This window comes from Lontra canadensis, unplaced genomic scaffold, assembly GCF_010015895.1.
Source record: "Lontra canadensis isolate GAN:19392208 unplaced genomic scaffold, GSC_riverotter_1.0 scaffold63, whole genome shotgun sequence".
Taxonomy (NCBI): Eukaryota; Metazoa; Chordata; class Mammalia; order Carnivora; family Mustelidae; genus Lontra; species Lontra canadensis.
Window position 1 is genome coordinate 10,527,546 of NW_022631057.1, and position 20,120 is coordinate 10,547,665.

General features: G+C 56.1%; 1 protein-coding gene across 18 annotated transcripts in view; it reads right to left on the reverse strand.

Moving 5' to 3' along the window:
- Nucleotides 1-4,391: 4,391 nt before the first annotated feature.
- The window catches only part of PLEKHA6 (pleckstrin homology domain containing A6), a 135,556-nt gene continuing 119,827 nt past the window's right edge, over nt 4,392-20,120 (reverse strand). For 14 of the 18 annotated variants that reach the window (XM_032878359.1, XM_032878358.1, XM_032878361.1 and 11 more), the window contains 14 exons: nt 19,939-20,019; nt 19,537-19,686; nt 18,618-18,713; nt 17,111-17,222; nt 16,372-16,511; nt 15,289-15,438; nt 13,883-14,012; nt 13,562-13,668; nt 12,029-12,223; nt 10,865-11,032; nt 10,630-10,763; nt 9,973-10,118; nt 5,248-5,371; nt 4,392-4,599 (listed from right to left, as the gene is read on the reverse strand). In XM_032878359.1, the coding sequence (XP_032734250.1) occupies nt 5,256-5,371; nt 9,973-10,118; nt 10,630-10,763; nt 10,865-11,032; nt 12,029-12,223; nt 13,562-13,668; nt 13,883-14,012; nt 15,289-15,438; nt 16,372-16,511; nt 17,111-17,222; nt 18,618-18,713; nt 19,537-19,686; nt 19,939-20,019 (1,725 nt within the window). In that variant the 3' untranslated portion in view covers nt 4,392-4,599; nt 5,248-5,255. The remainder of the gene's footprint in view (nt 4,600-5,247; nt 5,372-9,972; nt 10,119-10,629; nt 10,764-10,864; nt 11,033-12,028; nt 12,224-13,561; nt 13,669-13,882; nt 14,013-15,288; nt 15,439-16,371; nt 16,512-17,110; nt 17,223-18,617; nt 18,714-19,536; nt 19,687-19,938; nt 20,020-20,120) is intronic. The other 4 variants (XM_032878373.1, XM_032878372.1, XM_032878363.1 and 1 more) reach the window with 2 other exon arrangements.

Consider the following 20,120-nt stretch of genomic DNA (forward strand, 5'->3'; position numbering starts at 1 on the left):
TTAGGAATGACAACAGGTGTCCAGAATTCGAAATCAGCCCTTAGAACCAGACCGAAGTAAAATCGGGAATTAGAAGAGCCTTGCTTTCCTGCGGCACCTGGGTGGCTCAGTGGGTTAAGCCTCTGCCTTCCGCTCAGGTTATCATCTCCGGGTCATGGGATCGAGCCCCACATCGGGCTCTCTGCTCAGTGGGGAGCCTGCTTTCCTCTCTCTCTCTCTCTCTGCCTACCTCTCTGCCTTCTTATGATCTGTCAAATGAATAAATAAAATAAAATAAAAAAAGAACAATTTGGGCAGCCTTTCTGATGCCCCTTGCCAAATCATATACCTTTTTGTACCCCAAAGCAGAAATATAGGCCACGGTGTGGTCATCAAGAAAGCCTAATAAATTTATTCTCCTACATTTCTGCCCTCTGTCTCAGAGACAAATCGATGGGTTCCCAGGATCTGAGCACTGTTCTGATAATTTTCATTACACAGGACTTTGGAACAAGCCTTGATTTGGGATTACCTGGACAGAGGAGCTGACCATGGCGGGCAGCATACCGCGGACCCAGCTTTGGCTTTCAGTCAGGGGAAGCCCGACCGCAGACCTTCTCCCCTTTTCTGCCAAGCTTGGAAACTGCCACGAGCCACAAGTCCAGCCATAGCCACAGGCAGTCACGGACAGAGTGTGAGACACACGCCGCTTGTACAAACCATTTTATTTCCTGTATTGGGTTTATACAAACTTGCAAGATACAAATGCAGAGCTCACTGGGATTCTTTAGTACCTATATCTAAAAAGAATGCTGGGGAGGGGGACACAGGCGCTCACTTGTCAGTCAGGATGCCCCTCCCCGGGGAGGGGCTCGTTGGCTAGAAAGATGCTATGGGGCCGCTACAGATGTTTGGTCCCCAACAGAGACGTCCTCTGTTTGGCTAACCTTAACTTTTCTTCTAAGGTCACTTTTATACTAAATAAAGACACATTTCCTTGTATGGTTTATTGTCTAATACTAGCAGATCAAATTGGCCCCAGTATGTGCATAAATAGATATATGTATATATATGTATATTTCTTATTTTCCTTAGTTTTAAGAGCTGCCAGGTAAGGGGTGCCTAAAGGGGAAGGGAATCGATTCCGTCTTGCTATAGTCAGCCTGCCCCAAGAACATGCCTCTCACCAAGGCAGGAGAGCAAGTGTGCACAGTTTGCGACCTCAGAAAAAGCTTTAAAGTGACAGTAGCAGTATTTGATTACAGCCTCTTGGTTATTGATCAGGGAGGTAATGTGCTAATTGGCAAGGCCCCAGAGTAGCAACCAGGGCCCTCCCCCCGTGGGTCCCTTTGCACCGGGCCTCCATCTGGGCCCCGTTCTTTCATAACAACATGCTCTAGGGTGGCACTAGGGTGCCAGGCTTGGGAGGTCAAGCTTCAGATGCTGCCCGGGAGCTCTGTGACAGTCCCAAACCCTTGATTCCAGATCTGGACAAAAGACTTCCATTCTGCCCAAATCCTTGCGAGGCAAGAGCCCCCTGCCTATTTTGTCAGCCGCTAAGCAGTTCGGAAGGCTGAGCTGGCAGAGTTCAGCACCCCAGTGGCAACCCACCAGAGGACAGTCCTGGGGGGGTTCTTGGGCAAGGCTGAGATGCCCCCTTGTCCGTGGGACTGGCTTCAGCCCAGAAGCTGACTCTGCAGTCTGGATGCCAGACGGAGCTACCATCCCCCTTAGCAACAGCCCCCAAGAGGAAAGGTCACAGAGGGAGACAGATGTCGCAGATGTGACCCAGACCAGAAAAGGATCAAGGAGTGTGAGAAGTCCAAGGAACTCGCGTGTGTCTGTGCTGAAGGACCTGTGAGCCCAAGCCGTCTCCTTTGGCATTCGCACTGTATCCTGGCTCCGTCGAGGAGTCAAATTCTTGGTGCCGTTTGGCATAGGCTGCCATTCTGTCTGCCCTTTCCAGCAGACTGGTGACGGGAGGTGGTCCTGGAGCACACTGGGGTGGGGGGGTGTGTGCCCGCAAGGGTGTACTTTTGTGCACACAGCTGTAAACATTTCCTTTGAGAGGATTCATATCCCGTAACCCTAGAGGGGCGTTGAGAGTTGACAGTGTAATCAAATCCTTAGACCAGGACGTCCAAGAGAGTATCCTGTCCTCGTAAGATGCTCTCTGGGTGAGCTCTGGGGACCAGCCCTTTGCAGACTAGGGGATGGGAGGAGGAAACTGCAGGGGTGGGCGGCAAGGAGGAGAGGGACGGACACAGGGTTGGACCTAGAGGCAGCTGCCCAATCTCCTCGTATCATTTGCTGATTCCATTCAGACATTGCACATTTTGAAAATAGATTTGCTTTTATAACAAAAGCATAAAATAGATCTGTCTTAAAATAAGCCCGTCCTCTCCCCTTCTTTGGATCAAAAGGCATGGGGTGTGGCCGACACAGGCTTAGGGTGGTATGGGATGTAAAGGAGGGAAAATGGACCCGGGCAGGAGTTCTGGGAAAGGATCAGACGCCCAAACAAATATATATATTATGTATATATCTATAATATGTATAATCTTCATAAAACATATATTAAGGCATGTAAAGCAACATAAAGACCCAGCTTTATGAAATAAGAGGTGAGAGAAAGGTGGCAAAGGTGCAGACCTTGATCCTTGGTATTTTACATGTATTTCTAAAAACACCACTTAAAAAAAAAAAAAGGACAAAGAAAGGGAAAGGCATGGAGGCCCCGAAAGGCTATTTCTTGTGGATGGAGAAAGGTGTTGGAAAGAGAGAGCGCTCCAATCCCACCTGCTGGTCTGTGGGGGAAGAAAAAACAGGTGTGGGGTGCTTGAGCGGTTCTAAAGATGGGAAACATAGCCAAGGTTCATGTTCAAAAAATCTGCTAAAAGGGAAATGGAATTCCCCAGCCTGCAATCCCTCAGAAGCACGACAGTATCCTAAGCACCTAGAACAGTGCTTGGTACATAAAGGTGCTTGATAAATATTTGTTGAATGAGTTGCCATCTTTACTTGCAAATGAACCAGTCACTGGCCCCTCGCTGTGAAGGAGTGGAGAAGCAGTGGTGGCAGATAAAGTCATTGTTCTTGGGGCCACTGGAGGCTGAAGTCTCCGGGCAGCAACTCTGGCAAAGAGAATGCCCAGGAGCCCAGGTTTTTCCAGTATCACTCTCTCCCCTCCCTCCTCCCTGGCTACCATCCTTCCCATATGAGGGGCGAGGAGGAAAACATGAGCTTTGCTTCTGTGTCTCCTCTGCTGGCCTCCCTGGGTAGGCGGGTGGTGAGACAGCCAGACCAGAAGGGAGCCCTTCCACATAGCCTCATCTGGTCCTCCTTGGGAATGCCTGGGACGCGGCGTGGGGCCCTAGAACCTAGCCCCCCAGATTAAGACTGCATTTCCTTTCTGGGACACTCTCCTAGCTGGCCCCCAGCACATTCCCGGGGAAGGGGGACAAGAAAACGTCCTGAACATGGTTAGGAAAGACCCCAAGGCTGATGACACCCTACGTGACAGAGGTCCTTCTCTCTGCCCCTGAGCTATGGAAGGGGAGGCAGACACTGGGCCCAGATCCAGAAAGGGCCATCTTCCTACCCGCACACCCGCACCACATCCCTCCACCTTTGTCCCCACGGCTGCAGCTGAAGGTCACCACGTTCTCGCCGGTTGGTCCTCCAGGGGCCAGTGATGCACAGGCCCGTGGATCTGGGGGACGAGGGGCAGGAGCAGGGCTGACAGTCTGGCTCTGTACTTGGCACTAAGCTAAGGCTCCATCCTGGGGATACCCATCCATTCCACACCCCCTTTCCACCTTCGCCTCACCCTCTTATTTGCAAACAAGTCCTGCCGCTTCCCTGTCCTCCCGCTTGCCTCCATCTCTCCCTCTCTCCTCCCCCTTCTCAACCTGTCCGCAGACGCTGCACAGACCTACGTGCCGCTCTCTACCCATAGCCAGCACTGTGCCCTCTGGAAGCCAAGAAGCCTCTCCCCAGCTCTTGTCATCTTGTCTTTGGCTCAAGCAGCGTGGTCAGTCTCCACTGGACCCCAAGGGAGCACCCATCAGCAGAGACATGTCAGAGTCCCGGGTGCAGCAGGGGCAGCAGGGTGGGGCGACGGGGAAGGACCAGATGGCAGATACCGTCCTCGGTGTCAGGAGGGGCCGGAAGAGGCAAAAGCGTCCATCTTCTCCTCATACTAGTCCTCACCTAGAGAGCCCAGAGCGTCTTCCCCACCAGGGCATCCTCTTCCTCAGGAAATGTTCCAGTAGGGCCGTCACACCACCAGCCAGGGCTGGGCCTAGCCCCCCAGGACTCGGGTGCCAGCCAGGAGGTGCTGTCTGCCAGCATCTCAGGCCCCGGCCTAAGGCCACCATGTGGTGGTGGTGGGCGTGTGGCCGGGCGTAGTGGGCGTGTGGCCGGGCGTGGTGGGCATGTGAACACTGAGGTCACATCTTGGCAGCAGCCCCGGCCCCCCAGCCTGGCTCCCTGCAGCACCCCCACGGGAGCGCAGGGGCAGGGGGCCAGGGTGGGGAACTGGGACCTCCGGGGGCAGAGGAGGCCTTCAGAACGTGGCTCTGTGGGGTTTCATGGCGTTGGCCTCGGCCAGAGCTTGCACTGAAGAGAAGAGAAATGGGTCAGAAAGGCGCGTCCTGGCAGAGGGACAGCTCCAGCCCAGCTTCCCCAGGAGACAGAAGTCTCTTCTCATAGAACCCTGAGGAAAACTGCCCCACGCCCCCAGCCCTGAGTGGGGAGCCCATGAATGGAAGTCCATGCTCTTTTTCACATGCCTGGTACCGAGCGGCTGTGTGCTAGGGGAAAGGGAGGCACACAGTCTTTGGCCACTGTTGCCTGTGGTATTGTCATTTACAGGAAGATCTGGGGGTGATCTGGGAGCTTCTGAGGCAGGACTGCTGTGTATCTCAACAGGCTTGCTGGCGGACAGTGGGATAGGGGAGGCCTCAGCTCTGTCCCTGCCTGCTTCTGGAGAAGCAAAACCTACTGGCGGCACTGTGACATCCAAGAGGCAGCCCCGCCAGCCAGCGCTGGCCCAGCACTGCACAGGGACTGGGACAGGGACGGGGATGGGGATGGGGATGCTGCGGGCTCAAGCGGATGGAGGGAGCGGGGAGAGCGGCACAGGGGCACTGGGGCAGTGGGGGGGATAAGCAATGCTGGAATGAGGGGGAGGGTAGATGGCTCATGGGGGTGAGGGGCGGGGTCCCACTCCCCGCGGTGCATGAAATACAGTAGAAAATTTCTTACGTCAGAGCTCAGACCCGCATGGTATGGCTGCTGTCGGCGCCCCGTGGGGATTCAGACGATAGGGGGTTGGCTGGTGGAGTCGGGGAAGCAGGGGAGGTGGGAGGGCTTGGGGTGGCACATTGCACTGGAAACAGAAATGAACAGGGAGGTGAATAGGGGTGGGTGGTGGTGGCAGGGGTGGGGAGGCCGGGCACCCAGAGCAAGCGAGGCCCTGCCCCAGGCGGGGAGCCAGGCAGAAGGCAAGCAGAGAGGAGAGCTGAGGCGGAGCTGGCCTCGGTCCCAGGCGCTGCGGAGGGGCACAGGGCCCCAGAGGAGGAGACCGGGCCACTGCAGGCTCTGCTGAGAACCAGTGTGACTGTGGGCAAGGCCAGCCTCTCTGGGCCAAGCCTCTGCTCGTTTGTGGAAACGGAGCAGACAGAGCAGCCGACGGCTCCTTACACACAGAGCTACCGTGGGTGATGAACAGTGCAGGAAAACCACACTACCCCCGATCATCAGGCCCCGGCAGGCGACTAGATCCAAGTTATCACCACAGTCATCACCTCCATGGAAACCGAGGCATCTGGCAGGGCTGGGACCGTGAACTTCGACCAGCATGCGGTCTCAGAAACACAGTCCCCCGCTATCCCTGGGGACCCCCCTCTTCATCAGTCCGGAAAGGGCAAACTTTGGTCCGCCCCTGAACAAATCATTACGAACCTTAAAGTGGTGACATTTGAATTAATGGATTTTACTCTATGATCGTTATGATTCCATGCTGAGAAGAGCAAAGTGGAAGGCCAATGAGGGGGGAGGGTGTCCTAGAAGGAGGGATGAGCTCTCTGCAGTCTGCAGACTCAGGCGCAACTCAGGGCGGCTGTGAGGCCGGAGACTGGCAGAGAGAACGTGCTCACAGGGCCTCAGAGGAGAACCAGACCTCAGCCAGGGTCACACTGTTTCCTCCAACAGAAGGATCCTGGCATCCAACTTCCTAGCCCCTTGCGCTCCACCCTGCCCTGGACCCCAACACCTCCCTGCCCTCTGTGCACTCCCATCACGTACACACACACAGTCACAGATGGACACAAGACGTGGAACTTCCTCGTGAGCAGGAAGCCGTATCCGCCCACACAGAATACAGACTTCAAGCACAGGATCCAACAGTTTTCCACGCTTGCTGCCCACAACTCAGATATGTGTGTTTGTGCACTTCAAACCGAACTCTTCCACGGGACCCAACACACGTGTGACGTCACACTCAAATACATTCGCAAACGCTTTCGAAACACATGTCTGTGCGTATGTCTGTATAGCGGATCCAGTGGTTAGTTGTTTGGCAACTTTGACTTCTAAAACAGTCAAAAAGTCAAAAACTGAGCCAGGGCTGTTTCAAGAAAGCCAAATATCGATGGCAACATGCATGCCGTGAGGATCTTAGAATTATGCACAGACGAGCTCTCGGGTGGCCAGTTTCTCTTTACCTCTACACACTTCTGAGGAGCTGACCTGCTGGGTGTCTACCCCATGGGAGATCAGAAACAGAAATCAGGGGAGAAAAAGGACTTGGCAGGCCCACTGATAGCTAGAAGAAGGCACAACCGAGGCGAAAACGTCTTTTGTAAAAATTAGATGTAATACCTTTAAAAGCGTAGCAGTTTGGGAGAACTTAGCATAGAGCTGCGGTCTGTACCAACTACAGCCCCAAGGGCATCCCTTCAACGGATGGGCAGAAGAAGGGTATTTATAATGATATTAAACAAACAAGAGCAAGAAAGATGAATTTTGTTAAATATAACTTCTTTATGAAGGCAGAAAATTTCTAAATATATATTAGGAATATATCCATTGAAATAGTTGAAATTTACAGGGTGCCTGGGTGGCTCAGTCAGTTAGGCGTCTGCCTTCAGTTTAGGTCATAATTCCGAGGTCCTGGGATCAAGTCCCGCATCGCGCTCCCCGCTCAGTAGAGAACCTGCCTCTCCCTCTCTCTCTGCCCCTCCCCGTGCTCGTGCTCTCTCTCTTCTCCCAAATAAATAAATAAATACAATCCTCAATAAAAGGGAAACGTTCCAGTTCCAGTTGGGTTGAAGCAAGTATCGTGCACTTAGACCAGCGTGCTTTGAAGTGAGGTGAAATAGTTAAAATTCCCATACGTAGCAGCTATGTATTGGACAGGTGCGATATTATAACCGTGGGTCCGCGAGTACTATCTCGTCTGTGTGCATAAATCATCGGTCACACCTGCTTGCCCATCCTGCCCCTTCATGAGACCTGCTTTCCTCCCTCCTGCACACACAGATACGTGTTCACTAATATTGCAATGTATTTGCCATGCACAACGCAGACCCAAATGTGTTTTATCCGTCCTCAGACTGCAGAACAAGCCAGTCCCGCAGATATACGTGCGTTCATCAACGCTGCCTCCATCCGTAAGCTGTACCCTCGCACACACGTATGTAAACTCCAACAGTTCGCTAAATCCCTCCTGTACTCATAGTGATCTCCCCACAATGTCCGTAGACATTCTGCAGTCATACACATACCTCGCTCTGTATTTGCGCTCACACATCCTCTCTAAACACGCACCTGAATACACACAAATGCGCATCCCTCTACAAACGTCCCCCAGGCACTGCACCCGACATCGTGCCACGCGTACAAACGTACACTTGCCGCGTCTTCCCCTATACCTCCTCCATGAGTCTGCACGCTTTGGGTCTGCTGACAAGCATTCCTGATCCCGCCATGCACGCCACACACGCACTCTTGGGCACGGCCTCCCCACCCTGTGCACGCCACGCTGTCCTGACGACCCGCACCTGGCACTCCCACATGCACGGTCCCAGGCTTGAACCCGTGCCCACGCACAGTCCTCGCTGTCCCGGGCAGAGCTGCAGCTCTGGGAATCTGGGCCAGAGGCCAAGGGGGCAGCGGGGACCGTGGGCTAAGTCTGAGGTCTGGCCCTGCTATGCCATTTTTTAAATAGTTGGGGTTTTGGCAAAAGCAAAATGACGGTTTACTTTCAGCACACAGACCCTGAAACGTAAGCTGGTGTGTATCGAGAGGGAAATCTGAGAGGCCAGGCTGGGTTTTGTTTTCATGGAATCTTTGGCTGGGAAATGACAGGAGAGAGAGCCAGGGGCTGGAGCAAGGGCAGAGAGAAGTTTTAAAAACAGTGTTGTGTGCACTAACCCTTGAAACAGGAAGTTGCCTTTTGCCCAGAGCAGGAGGAATTTGATTTTTGGAAGATTCAAGTTCATTTTATAGCTAAACTACAGAGAGGTGGGACTGAGGCCTCCGTGCAGCCCAAACTTGTCCTGCCGCCTTTGGCAGCGGGACGGGACTGCCTGAAGCCCATCCCTTCTCTTGTCCTCAGCTCCAGCCCAGCCAACAGTCTCTCTCTGAAATACCTCCAGCAGTGTTCCCTGGCCGCCCACTAGATGTCCCTTAGAACCTGACCGCCAGTAGGTTCTTCCTTAAGGCGTAAATTCCCTTTGCTGTAGCCCGAAACCCTCTGGTTTCTAAAAATATCCACATTTAAATTAGCAAGGAAAACCGCACACAGAGCCTCCTTCTACTCCAGCTACTGCTAGGTCAACGAGTCCTCCTGCCGTCACTAGCACCACCGCGGCCACATCGGGCTAGCATTCAGTGACCACTTACTGAGTGCCAGGCACTGTGCTGGGCGCTGAGCATTCATCGCCGCCATTGCTCACACCGCCACGCAGCTATTTCGATTTGAATTTTACAGATGAGGACATAGAGTCCCCGGAAGCCAGAATTCAGAGCCCTCTTGATCACTAAAATGAAACGCCATCCCTTCCGCTGGGCTTCTGGCCACAGTCCCAAGCTGCTCGTTGCTGACCCCTCGCCCTGGCTACCGTCACTGGGGGCCAGCACACCTGTCTCTTTGCCTCCTCCTCCTTGCAAACCTGGCATCCTTCCCGGGCATCTCTCTGGACTGGCCTTCTAAGCTCTCCCTTTCCTTCTCTTCCCTAATCACCTTTGGTCCTGAGGGGGACACATTCCGCAACCCCCATCGGGCTTCATCATGTAACCACCGTCTTTCCTCCATCCTTCACCCCCCCGCCCCATTTAAGAGACCCTCTTCTGTTCTTCCTGATTCTGGTCTCACCTTCTCTGGGGCCGAACCTCAGGCTGACCTCAACCTCACAGTGACTGGGTGGAACCCTCTAGCTTTTGTATCAGCGTGAAATCTGTTCCTCATGCTCATCTTTTCCTAGCAGAGAAGTGGGTTTGGGTCAGTAGCCAGGGTGGTAACTGGATCACTCTCACCTCTGGCCACCTGCCCTTCTGACACCTTCCTATTTGCACACAGCCAGAAGGGGAAGGGAGAGGGTACCCTGCAATGCCTGGACCCACTCCGTGACTGGTGATGCCTTTATCCTTCCCAGCCAAGCTCAGGGATCGCCCTTTCGCTATGCCTTTCCTTGAGCTGCCCAGGGATAGTGGCGCCCTTGCTCCCTGCGTGGCTTCTGGCCGTTCCTTCATAGAGCAGCTCTAAGAGAGCATCCCAGCTCTGAGCTCCTGGAGGCAACTCTGGCCCCTTGGCACCCCACCAAGCCTGGCACAGTACCTGGTGCTCAATAAATGCTCGTCCTGACCTTGAGGCAGGTCTCCCTGGCCCTGTGTCTCTCTATCCCTGGCCCCCTCGCAGCACTGAGCTTCCTCCCCTGCACCTGGTCAGCCGGTCTCCCTGGAGGAGCGGGGCCCGGCCCCTCTCACCAGACAGCATGCGGCCCCTGCGGGAGGCCTCGGTCGCCAGGGCACAGGAGATTTCAATCCGCTTCTCCTGCTCCTGCAGCTGGCTCTCTGAGTCCTGGGGCACGTCCACAAGGTCCCCCTCGCCGATGGGCACCACGTTCTGCATACTGAGGAGGCACAGACACACAGACATGGAGTGGGGGGACAGGATGGTCTGACTGGCTTGGGGGGGGCCTGTGGACTGAGGTTGGCGGGGTGGCCAGAGGGCTGTGAGTGGGCAGGCTCTGGTTCCCAGCAAGGCTGTCCCCAGGCGGGAGTGGGACGGACCTTGGCAAAACACATTTTGGGACCCCCCACTGCAATGTCTTAAAATGAATGAGAAGGTTCGAGTGAACATCTGGGGCAGCCTTGATGAGGAAGAGAAGTCACCAGAGGGCAACCCCTCAGTTTGTCTTGATGATAGCATGTGCCTGCGTCCAACAGGTCTTTTGGGCACGCAATGACAGCATCCCTGCCACGGCCACAGGGCTGGGTCTGTTTTGCTCTCTTGAGCCACTCTCCACCTGCCCTCTGCTGGGGAGGCTCAGGGCTCCCACTGGCATGGGGCGGGGTGCTGGATTCAAGGGCACTAGTGTCCCAGGTGCCAGGGCGGACAGAGGAGTTCACCCAGCACATTACCTGGACTTGGCAATGAGCGTCTTGATCCTCTCCACCTTCTTCTGCTTCTCCTTCAACTCTTCGGGGCTCAGGGGAGTATCAGGCTCCAGGTCAATGTACCGTTCAGGAATGAGGACTTTGTCTGGCGTGGAGAGCTGGGGAGGGACCAAGGTCACCACCTCCGTTCCGTCCCCTCCCCCCACCCACCCCCCATCCCCAGGCTTTCTCCCCTTCTGCCCTCCTGGAATTCACTCACCTCCTTATTGATGTCCACGTCGTAGTGCTGGGGCTCCAGCTCCATTTTGCGAAGCCGGGCAATTTCCTCCCTCGGTGTCTCATAGGCCTGCCCGCCAGGCTCCTCCGCCCGCAGGGCTGCCTCTAGGTTGGAGATGTCCACCTCGTGGATGCTACGGTGACGGCGCACCTAGGGGACAGCGCCATCATGACCACACGGGGACTCTGTCCCCTGCTGCCCATGCCTCCAGGCAGCCCTAAGCAGGCTTGTGTCCTCGCTGTCCCCACTCATCATGCCAAAACGGCTGCCACCCCACCGTTCCCACCGTGGGACAGCTAGCCTCCTGCCACGCTGCTTGTCCAAAGCCTGCCCACCTGCAAAGGCCAAATGTCATCAATATGTCTGTCTCACTGGGACTCATTACTTCCCATCTGGTTGGACCCTGTGTTCAGTCTGCGCCATCTCTCTTAGGCAGTTGGATTAGTGGATTCCTGTTACAAAAGCTCCAATCCACCAAGGAGACTGTAAACCCTTTGAGGGTAAGACTTTTAATCCTGATTTTCCTGTATTTCTGAAATGCGGTGGAAAGAAAAAAGGCAGATGCCTGGGGCTACTCCCAGCTCCACACTCAACAGCCATGTGGCGCAGGAGTCCTGAATTTCTCCTGACTTCGTTTCCCTACATCTAAGACAGGGGTGGTAATTCCTAACCTGGGAACTGAAAGAACTAAATAAAATAACATGAGATTCGAGAACCACATGGCGCCACGTGGCAGGGCCCTATGACGACCCTCTTCAGTAGACCCACCCCAGGGTCTACACAGAAACACACGGAAAATGCTCTAGACACGCGTGTGAGTGACGGCTCTCCCTGGGTGCTGAATTTTGCACTATGCTCTATTAACTGAATTTTGTATCATTCATTTCAACTTAAACAATCAATGCACTCCCTTTTGTGAATTATTTTTCTTTAAACACATACAAGGAATGCTTTGCTGTCGTGTATCTTCCGCCTAGTGGGGAGAAGGCTCCCCCCGTTCTCCCGGGTGCCCAGCTTGGGTCCTTCCCAGGCCCATCTCTTATGACCTTCCCCCAAGCTGCCCCAGTCCAGGCCGGTCACGGACTGGGGATGCGCCGTGTTTGGCAGATGCCCAGCCCGGCCTGCGGGAGGCTGGGAGGACTTTACCACTTTGTAAGCGGGCCGGGCAGCGGGGTCGGGGGCCGGGCTGGCTGGGCTGGCAGGGCTGGCCGGGAGCTGCAGGCTCCTCCGCTTCTCCTTCATAGAGCCGCTCTGATGCCTCCGCATGCGGTCAATCTGCTCCTCCACGCTCATCTTGACCTTGCCCTCAGTGGGGAACACGGCACTCTTGGGGCGCTCCTGCTGCAGGGGGAGAGCGGGCTCTGACGGGTGCCCATCCCCCACTCCCGCTTCCTCATCTGCCCTAATGCCTTCCATGTCCCTTCTCTGGGAAGCCTGTCTGTGGTGGGGTAAAGAATGGCCCCTAATGGGGCGCCTGGGTGGTTCAGTGGGTTAAGCCTCTGCCTTCGGCTCAGGTCATGATCTCAGGGTCCTGGGATCGAGTCCCACATCTGGCTCTCTGCTCAGCAGGAAGCCTGCTTCCCCCTCTCTCTCTGCCTGCCTCTCTGCCTACTTGTGATTTCTCTGTCAAATAAATATATTTTTTTTAAATCTTGGAAAAAAAAAAAAAAAAAGAACAGCCCCAAAACACATGGGCACGACCTGACCCCCTAGAACCTGTGAATGTGACCTGATTTGGAAATAGGGTCTTTGTGGGTGTGGTTAAGGTAAGGATCTTGAGAGGAGAGTGTCGGGAATTGGAGTGGACCCTGTGTCCAGTCTTAGGTGACTTTGTAAGGGACAGGACGGAAGACACAGGGTAGAAGGTGATGTGAAGGTGCAGGCAGGTACTGGGGTGTTTTGTCCACGAGCCAAGGAACACCAGCGACGGCCAGCAACACCTGACGCTGGGAGACGGGCATGGGATGGAAGCTCCCTCAGAGCCTCCCCAGGAACCAACCCTAGGGACGCCTCGATTTTGGACTTCCGGCCTCTGCAACTGTGAGAGAATCAACTTCCTCTTGTTTTAAACCCCCAAGTCTGGGGGGCTTTGTTCATTTCCCAGAAGCCCTAAGAAATGAGTCTGCAGCCTTAGGTCGGCCCCTTTGACTCGGATCACTGATTTTTGCTGGATTTGTAGTTCATCGCTGGCACATTATAATCATTTTGTTATTATATAATACACATTATAATATAGACTATTATAAGGGGTACCTGGGTGGCTCAGGTAGTTGAGCGCCTGCCTTCCACTCAGGTCATGATCTCAGGGTCCTGGGAGCCTGCATCGGGCTCCCTGTTCATCAGGAAAGTCTGCTTCTCCCCTCTCCCTCTGCAGCCCCCTCCCTGCTCATGCTCGTTCTCCCTCAAATTAAGAAATAAAATCTTTTAAAAAAATAATAATTTTGCTAACTATTCTTTCTTATGTGTATCTTCCTTGTCCCTTGTCCCTTGTCCCTTGTCCCTTGATGTGTCTCCCTGATGGAAAACTTCTCCAGTGGGGCTGTTGCTGTCCTCCCACTTATCTTGCCTTCCTCCTCCAGGTCTGGGTTTCTTGAATGGTGGACAGATGGGGGGACACACAAAGGCCCCTGGACCCCCAGAGCAACTCAGGCCCGCCCGGGGCCCACAGGCTGTGCTCACCCGGGAGGACAGTCCATTGGTGAGCCCATCGGCACTCCTTCTCACCACCCTTAACGGCGTTAGCTCCTCATCGGCGGGCGACTTTGTCCGAGGAGGCACAATGCCAACTGTAGGGAGACAGAATGGCCAGTGGGCCTTCCTGAGAACAGTGGGGCAGGAAGATGGGGAGCTTGCTTTTCCAAGGAGGCCCAGTCCCACCTGTGGCAGAGAGGAAAGGCCCAGAATGGGTGCGTACTTGCTCTCTTTGGCTGTGAAGGAGTACCTCTCTGGCTCTCTCTGACCCTTGGCTTTCCTTCTAGGGCAGGATGGGATAGGAAGTACCTTTGTTGAGAGCTGCCTGCTTCTCTGCCTCCACCTCTTGCCTGGTGGGCACAAGGTTGATGTCTCTAGCGGTGTCCAGGGGTGAGGTCTGGTGGGGGTCTTTCTTGTTCTGCTCCTGGCTTGCCTTGGGCTGGGGGGAAAAATGAGAAGATGGCCCACGCTGTAGGGACTGCTGGGAACTTGGCCCTCAGGGATGTTTCTTTGGTTTCAATGGTTGGAGCACAGAGCCTTGAAAACACAGGATGAGGAAACTCTGAGTGTGCCTGCTGGGAAGTGGGCAGGGATGCCGTGGAGCCTCCCACCCAGGCGACCTTAAGGCCGGCCAATGTTGGCTCATCTTGCGCAGTGAGGGCTCAGGACTTCCAGGAGACCCTCAGCCGAGGCCCACAGAGAGGCCCCTCAACCTGACCAGGCCTCTTGGCGAGCACCAAGAAGCACAGACTCGCTGTGCACCAGAGAGGAGGAATGGCTGGAGGAGGAGGGCTACAAGAATGAGGTTCTCTGAGGATCCTGTCAGGATCCCACCCAAAACCTGAGCAAGAGAACCAGGTGGGCTTTGGTACCAAGATTCTGGGGGGCAGAAGTGCACACTTAGCTTGAGGGCTTGCAGAATCCTGGGACTAGAAGGGGCCTCAGACACCACCGGCACCCCCTCTACACTCCCACAGGACAGCTAAAAGGTCTAAGTCTTCGTGAGGGACACACAGAAAGACTGAGCCCGAGGCCAGAAACACCAGCTCGAGTCCAGTGACAGAGATGGGTGAGCCCCATCGCCTCCCCTCGTCTGGAAAGCGGAGGTGACCCTGCCTCTCCGCCCCGCTCACCGGCAGCCAGACCCTCAGGGGCTGCGTGCGTCCTGGCAGCTGAGCTGGGATGAGAACATGGCGCCCAGTTTTAGACGCAGGACTACCCACCCGCAACCTCTTCCCAGCCTAACTGCACCTCTGTCCTGGGGAGGGAGGCTGGGGAGCCAGAACAGGGCAGCTTACAGCCCAGGGCCGGTGAGACCCGAGAGGACACAGGAAAGGCAGAGAGACAGATAGCATGGAAGGACCGGGGTCTGAGGTGGACAGGAAGGGACTGGAATGGCACCAGCCGTGGCAGGTCCCTTGATCTCCCTCGTCTGCTCGCACTGGTAGGAAGTGGGGCACACCACCGCTCACAGCCAGGAGCTGCCCAGGACCCTGGGCATGGGGTGGGGCGACACTCATTTTCCCCTCTGTCCACAGAGAGCAGAAAGAGGAAAGCCACCCCTTTTCCTTATCCTAGAGTCTGCCTGGGTGGCTGTGGGAAAATTAATATTGAAATGACGGAAAAATGGTTCCATGTCCTGCCTTGCCCCCTCACCTGCCCCTTTGCCCTGCTCCCTCCGCCCCTGCCCTCCAGGACCCAAGGGGGCTGGGTACCTGACCCCTGGCTGGCTCGCCACTGTGGTGCCAGGCAGGGGAGCTGGGGTACGGCCAGAAGCGGCTCTCGCTAGGGAGTGGTGGCACGTTTGGAGGAGACTCCAGGGGGACGTAGGCTTTGGGGAGGGGGGGCCGCGGCGGGCCGGGCTCCTGAGGCAGAAAGAAGCCAGAGCATTAGGAGGAAGGAGAGCAGCCACTGTGAGAGCAGGAGAAAAGAGTGTTAGCAGGAGACAGATGACATCGCGGGGACCCAGGGCTGGCCCCCAGACCACCAAACTCCCACCCGTGTCCCGGAGGGAGAGCCAGCTCCGGAGTGAACGCTCAGCCTGGCTTCAAGTCTCCCCTCGGCTGGGCCCCCACCTGTGCACTGCTCCCCACTGTCCCCCAATTTTTCTCCAAAGCTCCCTGCTCACTGGCCTCACCATCACCCTGGGCACATCCGCACCCTCTATCTTTGCTTCGACCACCTCTGCTGCCTATGATGCATTTCCCTTGCTCCTCTACCTGTCCCAGTGAAGGTTCAACCTTCCCCTCAGAACATCCGGGTCATTACGATCCAACCTGAGACACACACTGCCACGTTCCAGAGGCTGGCCGCTTCCTCTAAATCGGTCTTGGTCCCCGCCTGGACACTGGGCTCCCCAGGAGAAGGGCCTCAGCCATGCACGTGTATGTTTCCGAGAGGGCCTCACCGCATCTCTTGCCCCGTGTAGAGCCCCGCGAGACACCAGCTAGGAAACTGCTCCCCACGCCCACCCTCAACCCTCTCACATGACAGGACAGTCCTGGATTTAAAGTCCCACTCAGCGCTGGGGATCTTTGTTAACCGTCCTTGTGCTTAGGAAGAGACTTCCCTGGACGGAGGCTGAAGATGATGAATGTGGATGAGGGCAAGTAAAGGGAAAATCTGGAAGCAAGTTCCCCAGACTGGGTGTGAGAACGAGCACCCTAGACAGAAAGCCAAAGCACTAGGCCTGGAGGCCTCAGGGGCGGAGATGGGCACAGTCTGTGTCCTGCAGGCGGAAGAGGACCTGGTTCTCCCTCCGTCCCCCACCTACCTTCTACTCCATTTTCTCAGCTTACCTCGCTGGACCCGGGCTTGGTGGGGGACCCCTGGGAGCCGGACACCAGTGAAAAGGGGCTTAGGGGGCTGGTGAGACTGGCGGAGCTGAGAGGGCTGGCGGGGCTGTTGGAGCTGTAGGTGGCCGTGGGGCCGAGGCCTCCTGGGGGGCAAGCAGAGAGGAGAGATGAGGGATGGATGGGGTAGGGGTGTGCCCTGGCATGGGGGTGGGCTCTGTGGTGGAGGAGGCTGGGGAGGCCCCAGGGACGTGGGAGGGAGGTTTCAGGGCTACCCAGGCCTGATGGAGGGACTTAGTCCAGGGCTTGGGGAGCAGGCTGGCTGCGGAGAAGCATGTTGGGCAGGGGTTAGATGATGGATGGAAAGGACACTGTTGCCTCTGAGATGGCAAAGAAAGCCAGCCGGAGTCCCAGCACTTCCGATCACCACCTGGACCGTAGGCTTGGGTGGGGGTGGGATGGGGAGGCCCAGATGCTCTTCGACCTTTTCTGGGGACGAATCTAGACTATCAGGGTCCACGAGGTCCCTAAGTGGCATGCCTCGTCTGTTCTGGGCGGAGAGGAAGGAATAAGGGACCCCTACCTACCATCCCCGGGGCAGATCCCGGCAGCCTGAGAAGGCCCTGACTAGCTCCGAGCCCAGAGTGAGGGCCTGGAGTGGGGGAGTATGAGAGATGTGGGATGGAAGCCAAAGACCAGAGCATTTCTGCTGAGCCGCCAGGAGGCCGGCGGAGAAGGCTCCCACCTCGGTGCTTGGCTGTGTCGGTGCCCCGGGATGGGTTATTCTTCCTCAGCCCCTCCATCACATCCTGGATCCTCCAGATCTCCTTCTGGATTTGCCGGTTGACCACCTCATTCTGGAACCACACGAGAGTGGGTCAAGGGAGGTGGCCACGAGGAAGGCGCCAGCCTTCTCCCCGAGTCCCTCTGGGCCAGCAGGAGCCCTGCGCATGCACGTGCTCCCACGTCCCTTTGGCGCATTCATCTTTCCTGTGGGAAAGCCCCAGAGGAGAGGGCCCAGTCATCACAGCCCAGAGCCCCTTTAGGTAAACATGCAGCCTCAGCTTCCCTGGGGAGATCAGGGTGGTCTTGGAGCAAATGCCCCTCTAGGTGGACACTTGAGGGTAGCGCATTGTCAAGGGCAAGTGTATACAATTGACTAACGTTCCTTCTAGCCAAACAGCCCTTTTGTAATACCGACACCTAATGTCTGGCGAAGTAGTCACGAATTATGTTCGGTTAGAGTTTGCCCTCGGAAAAATCCAGCTACCGCCTACTTAGCCTCCCCGCGGTCCTCCACCCCATGCGCCAGGCTTGGCACGGGGCCTCAGGTACACTAACTCCTTCCGGCTGCACAAGAACTCTGTGCGGCACAGGCCTCAGGTGTCCCGACTTTAGAGATGGAGAGACTCGTCTCGTGCCCATGACCCTGTTAGTAAGCAGTGTGACCACCTTCTGAGTCTGGGTCTGTCTTGAGAGCTCGTGCCCTCGACCAGGATGCTTCCTGACCCCCTAAAATGTTCGTATTGCAAGTCAGACTCGCCCGCAGGACACGGAGGCATTCAGGTGCTCTGGATCCGGAGGGCCTTCACCTCCCCCTCCCTAACCAGCTGCAAGGGCGGTGGTGAGTTTCATCCCCCAGAGGAAACTAGGGGGAGTGAGGGGCATGACCTGCATTGGAGAGACAGGGCTTGCAAAGCTAGCGAAGGCAGATGCAGAGCCGGCGTAGAGAAGATAAAGGGAGGAAAAGAACAGGAACTCCTCAAGGTCAATGTGTGCGGTCTCCCGCCTCCAAGCAGTGTTTCTAACCCATCCTGGGAAGGGAACACTCCTTCCTATCTCAAAGGTCCTGAGTGGCTGGCTCCCGCACCGACTTCTTCTGAGGTCGTGAGAGACAGCTGGACATAGGCCCATGGCTCTACCCGCATGTGGACTGAAACCCTTACCCAGACCTACATCCATATCTATCTCGATGGGTTCAGTCCTTCCAGTCATAAAGTATGTTCGTCTAACCCAGCGCTCTCATGTTTATGCTTTACTCCTTTCTCGTGATCTGATGGAACTAAAGAAGATTTCACACGGTCTTCATCCTGAGAGTGTCTGTTTTATGTGGATGTGAACCTTGTCTTCTGTCTCAGGACAGATGCCCTGTCTCAAGTCTCTGAGATCTCGGAAGCAAGAAAGGAAGCCCCTTTGGCCCAAAGGAGAAGGGAAGGCACACTGACCCCCTCCTGCCCAGGGGCCCTCTTCACCTGGACGTCCAAATTGAGCTGTTCCCAGAGGTCATCGTGCAGGGCGGACACCTCTGACTCAAGGCTCTCATACTCTACGGTGCTGTTCGTCAGGGCCTGCAACGGGGGGCGGCTTTACTGAGACAGCGGCCATTGTCTAAGTCTTCCTCCCCACCCATCCCTACACAGGGCCCAGGGCCAGGGCACCTGGGGTCTCGCAGGGCTTAGAGGAGAGCACGGAGGGACAGGAGGACAGGGCCCAGGGCTGAGACATTCTGATGATAGCATAACAGTGGCCCACCCAACTGTAGGCTAAAACACAGAAACCAGAATCCTCTCCAGAGGTGGGGGATGGGATCATACCATGCCCACCCCCTCCTGGTCTCCCCAGACTGGGTGATCCCAAGCGGAGGGCAAGAAGAGAGGAAACCCAAAGGTGTTTGCTCCCTGGGGGTTAGAGACCTTCCGCCTTTCTGGGCCATGTTTTGCTGGGCCTTTGGTTGCAGCACCCCAGAACTCTCCGGGCAATCGGTCCTGCAGGGTCTGCCCTGAGCCCACGGCAAATGACCGGGCCAGCAGCCTGGCGCCAGTGTCCCGGTTCTCCAGGGAAGAAGACAGAGGAGGCAGCAAAGCTGTGAAAGCAGCCCGTGAGATAAGGAGCCCTGGACCTCGCCCTGTCCTGAACAACAGCAAGGCAGGAGTGGTTTGGGGAAAAGAAGCCTGTTTCCTTGCCGAAGACTATGGAGCGAGCTGGCCGGCACGCTCGCTGCCTATCTGCAGGGCACTATTAATATTAAGGTCTTTTGTTTCTGCCCCTTCAGGTGCTCCTGGCCACCGAGTTGAGTGGGAAACGAGACAGCACAGCCTGGGAGGGGTGGCCCTCCTGTCCCAGTGCAGACGGCCAGACCAGGGGATGGGAGGCGGGGGGGAGTGGCGTTACCGTGGTGGCCTGGGACAGCTCCACCCGGATGTTGATGAGCTGGTTCTGTAGGGACTCTTTCTTGTGCAGCAGCCTCTCGGGGTAGGCAGGCTGGTTCCCAAACATCTCCAGCTCCTGGTGGGTCCCCATCAAGGCACTTTCCAGGCTCTCCTGAAGAAAGGCAGGGGAATGGCCGTCAGCGGCTCTGATGACTCCTCTCCGAGCCCCAGCAGTTCAACCCAGCACCTTCGTGGAGCTTGTCCCCACCGGCCAGGCCCACAGAAGAGCTTCCACAGTCCCAGTTAGGGAAAGGACAGAAGTTTAAGACAGGGCTCTGTCAGCTCCGAGTGGAGACGGCACCCCACACCTGTCTGTGCCGGGCTCCCCACACACCCCCAACTCCAGGGCGCCCCCGGCTCTCACCTTCTCAGCTCGGAGCTGCTGCACCAGTCGGTCCTGCTCCCTCACCACCTTGTTCTGCTCGCACAATTTGCCCAGCAGCTTCTGGGGGCCCGAGGAGGTGGGGGGAAGGGAGGGAGAGAGAAGGGGGTGAAGGACATGGTTTTGACAGGGACCTGGGAAATGGGTCGACAGGGCCTGGCCTC